The 18,368-nt window shown below is 37.8% G+C and overlaps 1 protein-coding gene across 1 annotated transcript; it reads right to left on the minus strand.

Moving 5' to 3' along the window:
* Nucleotides 1–13,166: 13,166 nt before the first annotated feature.
* Nucleotides 13,167–17,972, minus strand: LOC149558526 (L-type lectin-domain containing receptor kinase S.4-like). The gene is made up of 5 exons (XM_089830891.1): nucleotides 17,482–17,972; nucleotides 17,114–17,394; nucleotides 16,759–17,008; nucleotides 16,425–16,496; nucleotides 13,167–13,296 (listed from the first exon to the last, which is right to left on the minus strand). Exons 1-5 carry the CDS (start codon nucleotides 17,970–17,972, stop codon nucleotides 13,167–13,169), a joined length of 1,224 nt encoding a protein of 407 aa, XP_089687017.1.
* Between the last annotated feature and the right edge of the window lie 396 nt (nucleotides 17,973–18,368).

Raw genomic sequence — 18,368 nt, forward strand, 5'->3', positions numbered from 1 at the left:
CTGGCCATTACCTTGTGGGAAATATGGGCTAGAAAAGCGATGATGGATGCGGAGGGAAGTGCATAATTCTTCCATGTTGAGATTTTCAAAGTTACCTCCGTGGTCAGTGAAGATGGTGGATGGGATGCCGAAGCGGCAAACAATGTGGTACAAGATGAACTTGGAGACTTGAACTCCTGTAGCTGAGACTAGGGGGACTGCTTCCACCCACTTAGTGAAATAGTCTGTGGCTGTTATTATCCATTTATCTCCATCAGATGAGAGAGGGGTGATAGTTCCAACTAGATCAAGGCCCCAACAAGCGAAAGGCCAAGGTGGTTCAATAGGCTGTAGATCCTGTGCTGGAGCGTGCACAAGATTTGCATGCTGCTGACATGGGAGACACTTTCTGACAAAGTCACAAGAGTCTTCTTCAATGGTAGGCCAATAGTAGCCTGCTCTAAGGATTTGTCGTGCTAGGACAATACCACTCGTGTGGGCACCGCAAAGTCCAAAATGTACTTCTTTTAATGCCATCGCAGCCTCATTTTCATCTAAACATCGAGAGAGAGTATCGTGATAACCTCGACGATATAGGGTATTGGCTATGATAACATAGCGGGATGATTTTCGGATGAGGTTTTGGCGTTGGGTACGTGTGAGGTGAGGGGATATGATACCATCATTAAGGTAAGCGTGAATTTCATGGTACCAAGGGGATTGGGGACCAACCAAGATACAAACACGGTTTGAATCCTCATTCGCATAGGCAGGTGTGAGGAGCTGCTCAACTAAAAAATCATACTGTGTAGCTTCTTGGGGAATTTCCAAGAGCGAAACGATAGTGGCCATGGCATCTGCTGCCTTTTTCTGCATTCGAGGCACTTGTGTAAACTGAAGCTTTGTAAAATGCTGGGTCAACTGATCAACTAGCTCTTTGTAGGGTAATAGCTTTTCATCTTTGGTTTGATATTCATTTAAGACTTGTTTGATGATGAGTTGGGAATCACCAAAGACTTGTAACTCAGTGATATTCCATTCTGCAGCTATCTTTAATCCTGCTACAAGAGCTTCATATTCTGCTATATTGTTGGTGCTAGGGAATTGTAGCTTGAAGGCTTTTGGAATGTAATCTCCTTGAGGTGTAACTAATAATATTCTTGCCCCTGATCCATGAGAGGTGTATGAGCCATCAAAATAAAGCTTCCATGGGGGTTGTTCTTCAATTAGGCAGATATGCTCATCTGGAAATTCTGTGAGCAAAGGATATGCATCTACTAGAGATGCATCAGCTAGGTGATCTGCTATAGCTTGCCCTTTGATTGCCTTTCTGTCCACATACTGGATGTCAAACTCACTTAGCAGCATAACCCATTTGGCCAAACGACCTGTAAGTGCTGTTCTGGAGAGTATATACTTGAGAGGGTCAATCTTGGAGACTAGTTGGATGGTATGACTTAGCATGTAGTGGCGAAGCTTTTGAGTTGAGAAAACAATTGCCAAACAAGCTTTTTCCATAGGAGTGTAATTGAGTTCATAACCAACTAGGGTTCTACTGATATAGTAGATGGCTCTCTCTCTGCTATAATCATCATGTTGTGCTAGAAGTGCCCCTAGAGTAGTAGGTGTTGCTGATATATACAAGATCAAGGGACAACCAGGAACTGGTGGAACCAAGATAGGGGGATTGGTGAGATACTACTTGAGCTGATCGAAGCTGTGCTGACATAAAAGATCCCACTTGAAGTTCTCATTCTTCTTTAGCAAGTGTGAAAATGGTGTACACTTATCTGCAAGTTGGGAGATGAAGCGCCGGACAGATTGAAGTTTTCCTTGAAGAGAGAGAAGCTGTCGCAGTGTCTGGGGAGGAGGCATGTCTAAGATAGCCTTGACCTTTTTTGGGTCAATCTCTATACCCCGTTTAGAAACTATGAAGCCTAAAAGCTTGCCAGATGTGACCCCAAAGACACACTTCTTGGGATTTAGCATGAGATAATATTGGGCCAACCTATCAAAGACTTTTTCTAGGTCAACAAGATGATCCATGAAGGTGTGAGATTTGACCAGGATATCGTCCACATAATCTTCCAAAATGCTATGGATAAGATCATGGAAAATGGCTATCATAGCTCTTTGATAGGTAGCCCCAGCATTCTTTAGGCCAAAAGGCATCATGGTGTAGCAAAAGGTTCCCCAGGGGGTAGTGAATGCTGTCTTATGCTGATCCTCTTCTGCAATCTTGATCTGATTATACCCAGAAAATCCATCCATAAGGGACAGGATTTCATGTCCAGCTATAATATCTACAATCATATCTATGTTGGGCAAGGGAAAATCATCCTTTGGACAAGCTTTGTTAAGATCTCTAAAATTAGTACAGATTCTGATGTCACCAGAAGGCTTAGTGACAGGGACCATGTTGGAGATCCATTCTGAGTAGTCGATAGGTCGGATAACCTTAGCAGCTAACATTCTTTCTAGTTCAGCTTTGACTAGTAATGCCACCTTGGGGTGCATTTTCCTAAGCTTTTGTCTGACAGGCTTGATCTTTGGATCGACTGCAAGATGATGAACTACAAGCTTTGGATCGAGTCCTGGCATGTCCTGATATGACCATGCAAATCGGCCAATGTTTTCTCGTAAAATCTCAAAGAGGAGGTCAGCTTGGTCTTGTGATAGGGATGCAGCAATGTGAACAATTCTAGGGATCTCTGAAGAACCAATGTTGACTTCTCTAGTATCCTCTATTAGAATAGAAGACACCTCTGGTCAATTATCTTGAGGAGGCAATACTAAATCCTCATGTTCTGCTTGTGGCTCTGGATTTTCTTGCTGAGGGGTTCTCTTCGCTGCCTTAGCTAGTCCCAGATTTACCTTAGTTCCAGTTTTGGGTGTATCGAAACTAGGTTGGGGATTTTCTCCAAAATACCCCTTGGGATCTAGCTTGTAGATGTAGGCAGAATCTGGCTTTGTCTTCTTATGAGGAGTTTCAGCTCCCATGAATCTTAGAAGCGCTTCCTCTGATGCGAACTCATCAATATGTATGACACTTGGTTGGTCCCAATCTATGAGTTGTGGATGAGCAAGTGGTAGGTCAATGAGATGGATGGATAGTTCTCGGAGAACAGAGTCTCCTAGGAAGATTTGGTCTGGGATATCGTCGTAGGCTTTCTTTTCAACTTCCTCAGGAATGTCTTCGATTTCGACAAGGTCGCGGTGGATGTTCAAAAAAGCGTGACCATTCTCGTTGGTGCCCCCATTTGTGGGTATTCCAAAGCCAAGACCTGACTTTATTTCCCAATCATGTGTTTCGATGGGACATTGCATGCCCCTTTCTTCTGGTCCTAGTCCACCTCCTTGATAGTTCCATTTTTCAGTGACGAGCTTATGTTGTTGGGGATACTTCTGGCTGAAGTGATCAAGGCGTGCTTGATTTCTTGGAGGTGCATCCTTATGTAGCCAATTGTTGATATCTGGAGTGAGCTCCTCATGAAGAGGGGTTTTTGAGGACACAAAGGTGGTTGGACCAAAATGTTTGTATCGAGGAGGTGGAATCTCCTTAGCTTTGTGATATGTTGGCCGTCCATGGGTATGTGGATCAAGTGGGATTGCTCCAACAGAAAATGCATCTGATAGACTATATTCTCCACATCCTTTGTTGTTGATCTTTACAGTAGATAGGGTGGAGGCAAGGATGGTTTCTGCGTCATTACAAGTGTGGGATGAGATGGCGATGGCTGTGCCGATGTCTATTCCAGGGCAATGGTTTGTATATGAAGCTTCAACCGCATTGCAGTAAGCAAAGGGTTCTGGATCGGCATGGATGGTTACCTCAGTGCCTTGATGTGGAAATTTGATGCACTGATGGTAGGTGGATGGAACGGCCTTCATAGCATGAATCCATGGGTGACCGAGGAGGATGTTAAATGGTAGGTTTAGATCAACAACATGGCAAACTGTCTCTTGAATGACTGGCCCAACCTTGATTGGTAGCAAAATAGTCCCTTCTGTGGTCCTTTCCAAGTTGTCATAAGCTTTGATGGTGATAACCTCACTGATCATATCTGCCTCAGTATACCCAGCTTGTTTTATGAATTTTAGGGTGCAAATGTTCAAGGCTGATCCATTATCTATCATTACTCTTTTCACGGAAAAATTGGATACCATGATGGCTATGCGAAGTGGAAGGGTGTGATCTGGCTCAACCGCGGGTATGTCGGTGGGTTTGAAAGATAGGGCACATGAGGATGAAAGGTGTCCAACAAGATTACGAAAATCAGTAGCATTGATATCAGAAGGGACACGGGATTCTATGAGAGCACTGTCAAGGATGTCTTTGTACACACGACTAGTGCAAAGAAGGTCTAAAATGGATATTTGGGCTGGCATGTTCCCAAGGTGTTCCAAGATATTGTACCGGCTTTTTGATGGAGCTGATGGTGTTGATGAAACTGGTGGGCCTGCAATGTTAAATCGCGCTCTTCGAGTGGTGACCGCACACTCATTGTCTGGTCCTCGGATATTGATAACATTGACTGAAGGCTCTTTCTCAGATATACAACCTATAAGGCTACCATAGTCTATATAGGATGAAGTGTGGTCATTGTTCTTCCCATGCTGTTGGTTTGGCTGGCGGTTGTTGGTGTTGTTTTGGATAGGTGCTTTTCCAAGATTTTGGTTGTTGTGTGGAGGAAAAGCATTTTGATAAATTTGTAAGCCTGCATTGGGAGAGTTTTGGGCACCAACAGTGATTTCCTTCTGATCAATGAGGTATTGCACATAGTCTTTCAGTTTCATGCATCTGAGGGTGGTGTGACCATTTACCCTATGGAACTTGCAATACTCATTGTCCTTGTACCATGCAGCTTTGGATTGGCTTGGATCAATTTGCTGGGTAGGAGGAAATTTGATAAGGTTTTCCTTAGCCAATTTCTCAAAAATAACATCCAATGGCTCACCAAGGGGTGTATAGTTTCTAGGTGCAGGTTGGAATCTGGGCTTTTTCCCTGCAGCTACATTGATGGCATTAGCTTGATTGTTAGACCCTTGAAAGTTGGGTCTTGTATTGTGGTTTTGATAGCTTTGGTTATTTCGTTGTTGGTAATTGGTAGCTTGTTGGTTGTTTGTTTGATATGGTGGGTTAGACTGGTTTCGAGAAGGACCAATGATATTCACATGTCTGGTGTCAGTAACCCCATCTGTTGCAACATGCTTGTTTTTGTTCCAATACCTAGACTTGTCATTGGAATGTGATTGATTTTGGTTGGCCTCTTTGTAAATCTTTACCACACCATCTTTGATGAGTCCTTGCTCAAGGATCATTCCTTTCTCTTTGATATCCTTATAGGTCTGCAAACAGTTCATGGTCATGTGGTGAGCCAAGCTGGGATGTGCATTATCAATAAACATTTTCACCACATGGCGTTCTGGCAAGGTGCAGGATATGCGGGTGGTAAGGGTTTGCCATCTTTGCAGGTATTCGGCAAGGCTTTCTCCACCTTTTTGCTTGGTGTGGACAAGATCAACTATTGATAGCTCTGTTTCAACAAGATGGGCATATTGGGCTACAAATGCCTCAGATAATTCAGCAAAGTTCTTAATTGTGCCATAGGGGATTCTATAAAACCATTCAAGAGCTGGTCCAGCCAAGCTTTTGGGAAAAAGGCGTAAGAGGAAGACATCATTGTATGCCACGTCTTGGCAATGCATGTAAAATTCTTTGATATGTGTGACAGGGTCTCCTTTTCCTCTGAATTTGTCAAATTTAGGTACCTCAAAGTGTTTGGGAAATGGTGTTGTGGTAATGGCTCTGTCAAATGGGTAAGGACACACATTCTCAAACTTGAATGTCTTTGGATCATTCCCTTCTTGGATGGCTTTCAGGGCTGTCTTCATTTGCTCCCACTCTGAATTGATAGGTGATGGTTGGGGTGCCCCCAATGTAGGAGTGCCTTGAGGTAGGTATGTACTAGATGGGGCCATTGAATATGGATGGTTATGAGGGATTTGCTGATAGGGATTGTACATTGTTTGGGCAGCTGCATGGTGGATGACGGGTTGTTGAGGGGGAGGTGGCGCATATTGCTGCATGTGCTGCGAGGCTTGCTGTTGATATGGGATTTGAGGTTGGGATTGAGGAACATAAGCTGGCTGTGGGTTAAATGGATTGCTTTGTGGAGGTAAGGTATAAGATGGTTGTGAGGCTTGGGGAAAGGATCAGAGGGCTTGTGGGGTTTGACCAATATATGTGGGTTGTGCCCCCATTTGGGATGGCATCTGCAAATAATTGGTGGTTGGCTGGGGTGGTGGATTACCTCCTAGAAGTGGCATTGAAAAGTAGTTGGTAAGTGGAGGTAATGGATTAGTTGGTGGTGGAGGTGGTGGGAATTGAAAGCTTGGGAATGGAACTGATGGGGTTTGATAGCTTTGTGGCTGGATTTGGAAGCTTGGTAGAGTGGTGGTGGGAGCTAGGGTCACTTGGGAGCTTGGTAGAAGATTGGCAGTAGCTTGTGGGATTTGATAGCTTTGTGGAGTGAAGGTAGTAGCTTGTGGATTTGTGGCTGGTGGTATTGAGCTCCCGAGACCTAATGGAAATGATGGGATTGTGCTTTGGGCTATGGTGAACAAGCTGGGGGCGATAAAAGGTTGATTACTTGGCCCCATGGGTGGCATCCCTGTTATATATTGTTGAGGTTGGCCAAAGATGCTAGCACTAATTTGGGAGATGGGTGGATTTGGAAGGCTAGGTGTGGGAGCAGCAACAATAGTGAAGGGGGCGAACGGTGAGATGTTTTGGGTAAAGGGGGTTTGGAGTGGAGAGGTATGAACCAAGGATGGAGTGGTGGTGGCTAGGTTGGCTTGCGGCATGGAGATTTCAACTTGGGTGGATGATGGTATGTTTGGGTCTGTTGGGTCATATGGATTGGCTGGAGGCTCTTCTTTTGGAATAAATTGAGGATAATTTGGATCATAAGAGTCTATGGGTGGTGGCAGCTGCCCAAACAATGGGTGAGATGGATCTGATAATGGAGGGGGTCTTCCAAAGTCAAAGGTTCCTACATTGTCCCTTCAAAAATTAGCCATGATTGTCTCTTTGTTTTTGTCTATAATGGCGTTTACCAATACTGCATTTCCTGGTTGGTTCATGAAAGCTTCAATGTCAGTAGGTGATGGCATAGCTAGCTCTGGGCTGAAGGATGGTTGAGTGCTCAAGGGGGGTGAGGTTGTTCGATCTAAATGATAGGGCTCCATTGTTTCTTTCTTCTTGGCTAAGCGAGTGACGGGTGGCATGAAAAATGCTCCTAGGGATGAGATGCAATAATGCTGATGGATGCAAAAGGGGAAAGGCTTTTCTATGCAAATGATTTCCTAGGTTGAGGCAAAGCTATATGAAAAAACCTAAGGAGGATTGGGTTGGGGATTCTAACTTCAAAGATATGTTGTCAAAGTACAAAAGGTCTGCTTTCCTATGTGCAAGCTTGGTGGTGATTATGTCAACTTAAGGATAGACTGATGATCCTTTAGGAAGAACACGAGATTGACCACTTGCGAATCCCAACCTTTAGCTCAAGGTGATGAGGGATAACAAGTGACAAAGCTAGATTACCCTAGACAAAGCTCTGTCAAAGGGATAACCTTGGTGAGATTGGTGGATTTGAAAGATTTTAGGAATGGCAAACTTTTAGCAAGGTGACAACAATTTTGAAAGCTTAGATGTGCAGATTTTCGATTACTAGCTAGATGGTATGATTCTAAATGAGATGGATGAGCTAATAATGCTTAAGGGGATAAGCTAAGATGGCTGACTTTTCTACAAAGATGACTCTAAAGTGAAGCTTATCCAAGAATATGTGGAGAAACAAGGGTGTCTAATCATAGAAATCATGCCTAGTTGGTAAGGCATAAGCAGGATTAACTCCTGGATGTTGGCTAAATTTGATGGTGCGCTCTAACCAGGCCTCTTGAAGTGCTTCGTCAGTAGCTTTGTCCTCTGCTTTGTGGAGTTTGGAAATTCGTGGGCTTGGTGTTATTGCTTTTCTCTTGGCTGAAAGTTCTTGGTATGCTAGAGATGGCTTGAGTTTGACCTTGTTTGGGTTTGGGTTTGGGTTGTTCCGACATAAATTCCTGAATCTGCTTGGCTTTGAAAAAAATCTCAGTTGTTTTGCTTCAACTTGTTCAACTTCCAAAATAGGAAGTGACTATGCTAAGTGTGCCCTAAGCTAGGATTGACCAAGTTTGGCAAACATTCATTCAACAAGTAAAATAAAAACAAGCAATAGATAGGAACACCCAGATAGAAGTTTGTGGTTCTCAGAATGTGGTACTTGCGCCAAGGAGTGTGTATGTTCTACAAATGTTTCAATCAGTCACTCCAAACACATTAACATCCTAGATGGTTTTCTGCAAGGCAGACAATTGGTTTAGCTAGGGAGTCCTCGATATACGCAAGGTACGTGAGGCCCAAATCCGTAGATGAGACCAAAAGGATGTCACACAGCCGAGAGGAGCGGTAACCCACTTCTCCTCTTTCACTTCTCAAGGGTATAAAGTTCCTTGAGGCTTAGCCCGAATGACAAAATCTTGATCCCAAGAGAGGTGTCTTTCGATTCACCTCCCGATTCTTATACTCCGCCGGAACGCTGGAGTTGAGGTCGTCCAAGGGGTGATGAAATCCCCAAGCAGGCCTCCTAAAAAAGAAACAAGGTTTTGGATCCTAATCTTATGCACCCAAGATGGCCTCGAAAGATGACAAGGGGACAGAAGACTCGGATGACCTTGGGGTAAAAAACACGCTTGTTCTTTTACCAACTGACTCTTATGTGTGCTAATCTAGACTTTGCAAGCACTCATGTTTAAGAGACAATGTTCAATTCCAACTTGAAGCGCCAACAAAAGTAAATCGATCGAAGAATGCACACAATAAGAAGAGTTAGGGTCAACAAAAGCAAACTCGCGCTCGGAGGCCCTCCACGTCAAGTATCGATTAATTTTCTTTAAGGCATTCAAGATTGAGTGTGAGTTTGTTTTAAGCCCAAAACAAAAGTGTGTGAGATTTGATTTCAAGCGCGTGCCCGGAGGCTCTCCACGTCAGTTGTTGTTCAATTTTAGTGCCCAAACTTGAAGTGTGATTGATTTAATCTAGAGTTTTGACCATTTAAGAATTTTGATAAAGTTAAAGAATACGTTCAAAGACCAAGTGAGTGAGTTAGATTCTGGAACATTTAACACCTTTTTCAAGTAGACCCATCCCCATAAATGGCGCTGAGATTGCAACCAATGGTTAATATTTGATGGGTGATTAGAAAAGAGGTGAGTCCAAGGAACTACTCAAATTGATTTTTGTAAATTTGTATTTTAACTTAACAAAGTTTCTTAAATGTCCATAAATCCAACTTTACCTAGATTGCATGTGAAAAAGAGATTTGTAATGGTTAATTGATCCTTGGCATTCAAGATTGGATTTTTTTGTTTTAAGCATGAATTCCAAAGAAAGTTGATTTTAATCCATGACATTCAAGAGTGTGTTTTTGAGCAACATTCATTCAATGAAAAATGTGTTTAACCATTCAAGTTCATTTTTTTTTTAGCAACATGCATTCAAAGACAAATGGTTAAACATTCAAGTTCATTTTTTAGCAACATGAAAACCTGCAAGAAACATGGTTAGTGGTTCCATATGTGCTCCAACCTGCAATGAGACAAAAAAAAGCAATTTAGTTAGTTAGCCAAAATCTTCAAAAATGAGAGCTTAACTATGGGAAAATTTTTTTAAACTCTTTTTGTTGTTTTTTCTACGCGTAAAAATGCTTAAAATGGTCTAAATAATATAGCAGAAATGGAACATAAGCAAGCAGAGAACACAGTCTGCCAAAATACAAAGACGCTAAACTACAGAGGTGCCAAAATACGAAGAGGACAAAACAGAGATGTCGATTTTTGCAGACGCAGATTTTCGCAGATGTCGATTTGTGCAGACGCGGATTTTCACAGATGTCTATTTTCGCCGACGCGGATTTTCGCAGAAGTCAATTTTCGCAGACAGAACAGGTTGCAGACGCCAAAACTACGCCAAAAAAAGCTGAAAATGCGATTTTTTTTTTTTTTTAGATGGTATTTCTTCTTCCTAAGTGCGTTCTTTAACCTGCAAAAACAAGCAAAACACCCTCACAACACACTCAAACAACAGCAAACATTAGATGGTTAGAAAAATGACATATAGATGAAAATAGATGATTAAATGACCCATAGTGGGGTCCCACCGGGCGTGCCAAAATGTAGAACCAGAATCAGTATGCAAAGAACATTAACAAATGAAGTAAACATTCACAAACCAAAAACTAAATTCACATATATGCTTAGACTAAGAAAGAAAATAAGAAGTGCAAAACCTCACAAGAGAAAACACTCCATGCTTTCTTGATTATGTAGATGTGTCCTTTTGCTGTGGATGTATGCTCAAGATGCTCAAAATCTGCTTCAATGGAGATGGGTAATGGCAAATTGGTAGCTTTGTGAGCTCTCAATTTGGCATTATAAGGGTATGGTTGATGGCTTTGGTTCTCAAAATAGCATGGTAACTTTAGCTCAAAGATTGTTGATGAAATGTCTTGGGATGGGATTCAATTTATAGGCTAAGGGGTAGAGGGATGGAGGGCTTAGATGCAAGGATGGGGAGATGGTTAAGGAGGGCTAAGATGCACTCAAAGGGGAGCACATGGATTGTGCTTGTTTAGCACCAATGGGAAGGTGACACTTGTCACAAGGAGGATGAGTGTGAGAGGGTAGGGTTAAGGGTTGGTTAAAGTCATGATGAGTGGGGTTGAGTATGTAAGAGGGATGTAAGAGGAATGAGTGTGGAAGAGGGAAGAGTGTAGAAGATGGGTGTAAGAGTCATGAGTGGGTTTGTAAGAGTCTTTATGTTTTGTAAGAGCACTCATGACTTAGTGGTTGGGTTTTTTGAGGGGAGACTTTGTTTTGGATTAGCAAAGTCTTAAACTTGTTTAAGGAATGTGACAACATTAGGGGGTGGATTAGGCTTGGGTTTAGGATTAGATTAGGAATGTTAGAGATGTGCAAGTGGATGGCATTAATGAGGGTGGGTGAGTTAGTGGCTAAGCTTGGTTAGTATGGGTGGATGGGGTGGATTAGGCTAAATGGAGGATTAGAGATAGGTTAGGGGTTTTTGAATTTGAGGATTTCATTTATCAAATAGATTTATTTAATAAATGGGGATTTTTGGAATTAGATAGAAGAATAGGATTTAATTGATAAATAATAGATTATTTGATTTATCAATTAGGACTATAGATGATTAATTAAATTAATCAACTAGAGGATGACAAAGGATTAATTAAATAGAAATTTAATTAATAATGCCTTTTTAGATATTCTAACAAAGTACAAAACTAATGTTGAAATTCATGGGCTTCTTGTTTGATATTAAATTTCAGTCTTTTTGAAGGCAGACAGGCATGGTGCAGAAGATGGTGGTTAGCATATAAGTCGAGTCATTTTTATAAAACGTTAAATTCCTCGTTAGTTTGTTGTCTCTATTTGACTTACTAATTTTATGGTTCGGCATTCCCTAGAAAACACATAGAAGTTGAGCATTTCTTAATGCAGTCGGTCGGGTGATTACATTTTGACATACCAACGAACACATAGGCCTCTCCATGTTGTGTTAAATTTCATTTTATTTTTTTTACTGATAAGACCTAGGAAATTGTTAGTAATGATGAAACATATTTTCTTTTAAGAGAAAGAAATAGAAAGAAATCTGCAATTGAGTAGAATTTCTAATATAACAAAGTTTCTAAGAAAACTTAAGGAAACTATGCAGATTTCAAAATAGGAAAAAACTACACAATAAAAGTTTCTAAAATGGAAGAAATACAAATCTACAATGTTTCTAATTGAGAAGAATTTCTATTCTATCAAAGTTTCTAAGAAAAATTAAGGAAATTATAGAGCTTTGAAAATAAGAAAAAACAACACAATAAAAGTTTCAAAAATAGAAGAAATCAAAACACATAAACATACATACTCAGAATAATGATCCTGTTGCTCAATCCAATGTTGAATAGAAATCATAATATTGATCCTGTTACTCAATCCAATGTTGAATAGAAATCAGAATATCGATCCCGTTGTTCAATACAAAGTTGAATAAAAAAGAAAATAGGCTCTTTCCATATATAATGTTGATGTGTGATTGTTCAACTTCAAAGAATTGAAAACATGTAACATGTAAAAATGGAGCATAAGGCCAGACATTTGGTTTTCTTGTCATAACAGACTATTGGCTTTCTTCTTGCTCGAGTGAATGACAAAGAAATATATTTAGAAACGTCTAAATGTGTCTTCACACTGTCAGCAATAAACTGTTATTTGATGACGACTCGACTGGACCTGACGTTTGCAATTATGGACTCGTAGGACGCGTGTTTAGTGTTTGGAAATATCGAAGCATTCGAACCAAAAATACAGTGTGGTTAATGAGGGAATGAGAAGCGTCAGTGTTAAGCATTGCTGGTCAAGTCCGAATGGAATTTCAATAAAGAAAGTGGTATAACTGTTCAACTACCTGTCAAATTTTTTCAAAATATTAGATTGTTTACAACAAAATGTGCTCCCATTGTAGAAGCCTCTCGGCTTAATTAATGCCTCTTAGAGAAAAAAAATTGACGAGGCATTAAAATACTATACGAAAAAATTGATGTCTATGATATCCGACATTTGTGGACCATGCCTATTTGCCTCGAAAAACATTGAACTAGTGGAACGTCACAACAAGAAGCTCTGAGAGTTTACACCTGTTCGATGTTTTTCATTCATAATGGCCAAAGGCATTCCACGAAATATTTTTGATGTCATCCACTACAAAATTTTTCATGGAATGCCTTTGGCCATTACGAACGAAAAACATCGAACAGGTTGAAACTCTCAGGGGTTCTTGTTGTGACGTTCAACGAGTTCAGTCTTTTTCGAGGCAAATAGGCATGGTCCACAAATGCAGGATATCATAGACATCCATTTTTTCGTATAGTATTTTAATGCCTTGTCAATTTGTTTTCTCTAAGAGGCGTTAATTAAGCCGAGAGGCTTCTACAATGGGAGCACATTTTGTTGTAAACAATCTAACATTTTGAAAATATTTGACAGGTAGTTGAATAGTTATACCACGTCCTTTATTGAAATTCCATTCGGACTTGACCAGCAATGCTTAACACTGACGCTTCCCATTCCCTCATTAACCACACTATATTTTTGGTTTGAATGCATCGATATTTCCAAACACTAAACACGCGTCCTGCGAGTCTGTAATTGCAAACGTCAGGTCCAGTTGATAGAATAGAAATTATTCTCAATTAGAAACATTGTAGATTTGTATTTCTTTCATTTTAGAAACTTTTATTGTGTAGTTTTTTCCTATTTTGAAATCTGCATAGTTTCCTTAAAATTTCTTAGAAACTTTGTTATATTAGAAATTCTACTCAATTGCAGACTTCTTTCTATTTCTTTCTCTTCATTCAAAACATTAGATTTTTTAGAATTTAGATATTATAGTATTAATTAATCTGACATCTTCATTAGATTATTTGAATCAATGATTATATTCCTCTATCTATTATTAAAATAACATTACAAAGCTATTTTAAAATAACATTAATAATGGTAATTGTTTGCAATTTTTATAATTATCTGTTTTAATTTTTAATTTTTATTAATGATTAGTAATCTTTTTAATAGATAGATCAATTTTAATATATAAAATTTTAGATTATACTATTTTTCATGTTATGTTGTTAAAATTGAAATATGCTCTCAAATTATTGATATTAGAAAACCTTTTAAATTTGTTTAGATTTATTTACTATGTGGATTAATAATAATAATTGTTTGCACTTTTTTATAATTATATGTTTTACAATTTTTAAAATTTATTTAAATAAATAATTTGTTCTTGAGAAATATATTAGTATAAAATTTTGATTTATTTAAATTAATCTTCAAAATATTTTAGCAAGAATAAAAAATGTAGTAGTAGATGGGTTCAACGTTGTTTTTAGATTTGATCTTGTAAGATTTTAAATCTTTATATAAGTGTTGCATTCTATGTACTATCATCATCATGTTGAAGAGTAGTAGATAGATTTTAGATCAACTAATTATATAGTATGGGTCATGTGAACAATTATCATGATGTTAAATAAAAGTAGATGAGATTTATATCAATTATAGCTCCTACAAACTATTATTAAGATTTTCAACAAAAGTAGAATAATTTTTAATCAACTAATTATATGCTATAGGTCCTATGAACTATTATTGTACTATTAAATAAAAGTAGATGGATTTGAGATTAGCAATTTAAATCTAATACTTTAAGGAAACTCTTAAATAAAAATAGGAGTTGTTTTTTTGAAAAATAGAAAATTGATTTGAAACCAATCCATTATATAGTTTATCAAACATCCAAGTTTAGTTAAATAAACATAGATACACATGTATAATTATAATTTATTTATATATTTATAATGCATGATACATTAATTTTTATTAATGAGTAGTAATATTTTTAATAGATAGATCATTTTTAATATATAAAATTTTAGATTATACTATTTTTCATGTTATATTGATTGATCAATATTATTGTATTGTTGTTATGCATCTTTTGAGAATAGACTTATGGGCAAATAATTTCTTATTGCTTCATAATAAAAGAAAGTTTAAAATTATAGGTATCATTTAGTTATGTATTTTTAAAGAACAAAATTTATGAAAAATAATTCTTAAAAACTTTGTTAGAATAGAAACTACATGGTCTCTACCTTGTCTTGTGATGTATGTAAGAAGTAGGTCCTAGGCCTTGATATAATCTCTAACATTTTGTTCAAATTTTCTCAAATTTATAAATTTCAACCTTATATTAAAATGTATTAGAAAAGTTCAATTAGATCTATCAACTAAGTCTGAAAGATTAATATACATTTAAATGAAATGATGCATCAGGAAATTTAAATTTTATATTTAAGAATGCCTTTTAATTTTTATAAATTTTATTCTACTTATAAATCTCAATTTTAACGTCCATCAAAATATGAAGAAAATAAAAAAAAATATTTCATGAAATGTTATCTATTTTCTCCTTAATATTTGAAGTTAGGTTTTACTATTAAATTTTTAAATCAAAGATTAGAACATTATATAAATAATTTTAAGAAGATATAAGTTTTTTGTTAAAAGAAATTAAATGTGTAGAATTATGTCAATAAGAAAGAATCAAAAAAATCTTCTTCTCTTTCAAATACCAATTTATTGTTATATATGCATAGCTTAATTCTTGTCATTTTGATACTGACCATTTTTTATCCTTACATTATAGATATCAAAAAAAAATTAACTATCGATGCTCAACAAAATAATTTTGAGAACACTATCACAAGCCCACTTCTTCCAAATGACTTGGTGCAATCAAGCCAAATTGTTCAAACTTATTTGGATAGATTAGGAACAATCATTTCTGAGTCTTGTAAAAAAATTCCAGATGAAATTCATAATGCGAGATTTCATATTCGAGGTGTCCAAGATTCTCAAATCTTGCAGATGGGACAATATACAAAGGAAATTCATAACGCATGGAAGAAATCATTTGGGTTCTTTGAATTTATGAAAGACATCTGCTATGATGAAGAGCACATGGATGGCGAAAATAACCTTTTCCTCACTGATGAATTCCACATGTTTTTGCATCACTATAATGAAATCTAGGAGTCATATTATTTGACATTATCAATTTTTTTTATTAATTTGTTTGTTCGACTTATCAATTTTGATGAACGTATGTTATTTTTCCTTTGTCTTAAATAAATTTAGTATTATACATACAAGACTATTTGGTATTTAGTATATTTGTAGATCTTATCTACACAAAAAAATTCCTCCTATATGTATTTGTGAATTGTTAAACTATTAATTAGAAATGAATAAATATCTATCTTATGTAAAGTGCAATGCCACTAAATTAATGTGATATTTTAAACCAATTTTATAAAAAATAATTTACTAAATCTACTATTTTGTTAATGTTTGGTTACAAATTTATTTCATAGAAATGAATAAATCAAGTATGGATTTCCAATCAGATCAAGAAAGAAGACAATTTCAAATGGAGCAACAAAGAGCATACCAGAGAGAGTATCGTAGATGACGACAAGAGCAAATGACACAAGCTGAAAGAGAAGAAGAAAGAAGAAGGAAAAATGAAGTCCGACGACTAAATTATGCTAGAAGAAGGGCAGGATTGCTAATACAGGAATTGGAATTAAAAAATAGGGATAGAATTACTCGTCAGTGAACATTTGATGAAGTATCTCATTTTGAAACACAAGGGAGACATGAAGTTGATTTTGAATCAAGTGAGAGGTACAATCAAGCATTACCTGTATTTGTGGAAATGAGTCACGAGATTGAAAATTCGAGAACAACAGAGCGTGTTCCTGAAACACCTCATCCTACAAGCCAAAATAGGATAAATTTAGGTGGACAAGGCAACAGAGAAAATATACAAAACCCAACTGTATTTTCTAAGGATAATTTCTATAGATCCCAAATGCAATTTTGACAACAACTAAAAATGCCACAGATGTGTTATATTTGTCAGGAATGCTATCTACGAATGAAAGTGGTTTGTACATCAGAAGGTCCAGTATGCAATAGATGTTGACAAGAAAAGGGAAACAATTGTGTTCTTCAAGGCTATGATCAATCAGCCACCTTCTGCAGGCAATTTCTAGTGTAATCGCCCCAAAGTTGTACACGTCAGCTTCTGGACTGGTTTTCCATGTTATGTAGCACTTTGGAGCAATATACCCTCGCCTGCCCGCCACCATGGTCGTATGGGAAGAATCCTGGTCACGTTCCATCAGTCTCGCCAAACCAAAATCACCCAACTTGGCATTGAAATCATAATCCAACATTACATTGCTTGCCTTCATGTCTCGATGAACGACACGCTGGGCCCACTCTGCGTGGAGATAAACAAGAGCAGAGGCAATGTCACAGGCAATACTATATCTTCAGCTCCAATCTAGCGTATCCTCCTCTTCCCAAAAAATGTGTTTATCCAGACTCCCATTTGGCAAGTACTCGTACACCAGAAGTAACTCTCCCTTTTCGTGGCACCATCCTAAAAGCCGCACAAGATTATGTTGTCTCAACCTATTGATTGTTTGAACTTCGAAGACATACTCCTTTCTTCCTTGTCTCAATCCTTGAGCTATTCTTTTCACAGCCAGCGCCTCCCCGGTGTCGGGCAGGATTCCTTTGTAAACGCTGCCGAAGCCGCCTTGTCCAAGCTTTTCTTTCTCGCAGAAATTTCCTATCGCGGCACTGAGCTTGGCGTAGGAAAATCTTCAGGGGCCATGAGAACAGCATTCGTCCAGCTCTGGATCGCTCTCTTCCCTAGCCTTACCTTCTCTTCCCCTTTTTCTGAAATACTGCCACCAGCGAACAACTATGAAGCCACATAGGACCAAACCAATGAAGAACATGCATATCAAATAAGCTTTCAGAAAAAATCTGTTTGCATTGCCATTTCTAAGTAATTCACCAGGAGGTCCGACTTCCCACGAATATTCAGAAGTAAAATTCCAAACTTTTACGGTGTGCGTCTCGGTGTACTCTCCAGTGGCAATCGAGAAGCCAATCTTGATGTACTCTGGTAGACAGTTGCTCAGATCTATTGTGTGGTTAAATAGAGGGATTTTGGGTTTAGAAGAATTATACCAGAGAAAGAAGTGCAAAACCTTTTCTACACCGTCATAATCCACCCAGGCATCCCATGTTGTGTTTGTGAGATTTTGGTGTGTAGAGCGATTAAATAGACTGGATGTATTGAGCGGAAAAATAAACTTCGAGAAAATGCTATTGACGTCGATCCCAACATGATTGTCATCAGGAAATGAACTTCGAGAAAATGAATTCCACATGTTTTTGCATCACTATAATGAAATCTAGGAGTCATATTATTTGACATTATCAATTTTTTTAATAAATTTGTCTATTCGACTTATCAATTTTGATGAATGTATGTTATTTTTCCTTTGTCTTAAATAAATTTAGTATTATACATACAAGACTATATAAAAGTTCCTCCTATATGTATTTGTGAATTGTTAAACTATTAATTAGAAATGAATAAATATCTATCTTATCTAAAGTGCAATGCCACTAAATTAATGTGATATTTTAATCCAATTTTATAAAAAATAATTTACTAAATCTACTATTTTTTTAATGTTTGGTTACAAATTTATTTCATAGAAATGAATAAATCAAGTATGAATTTCCAATCGGATCAAGAAAGAAGACAATACCAAATGGAG

This window comes from Cupressus sempervirens, chromosome 5 (genome assembly GCF_028749045.1).
Source record: "Cupressus sempervirens isolate cs-2001-9-10 chromosome 5, ASM2874904v1, whole genome shotgun sequence".
NCBI classification, from domain to species: Eukaryota; Viridiplantae; Streptophyta; class Pinopsida; order Cupressales; family Cupressaceae; genus Cupressus; species Cupressus sempervirens.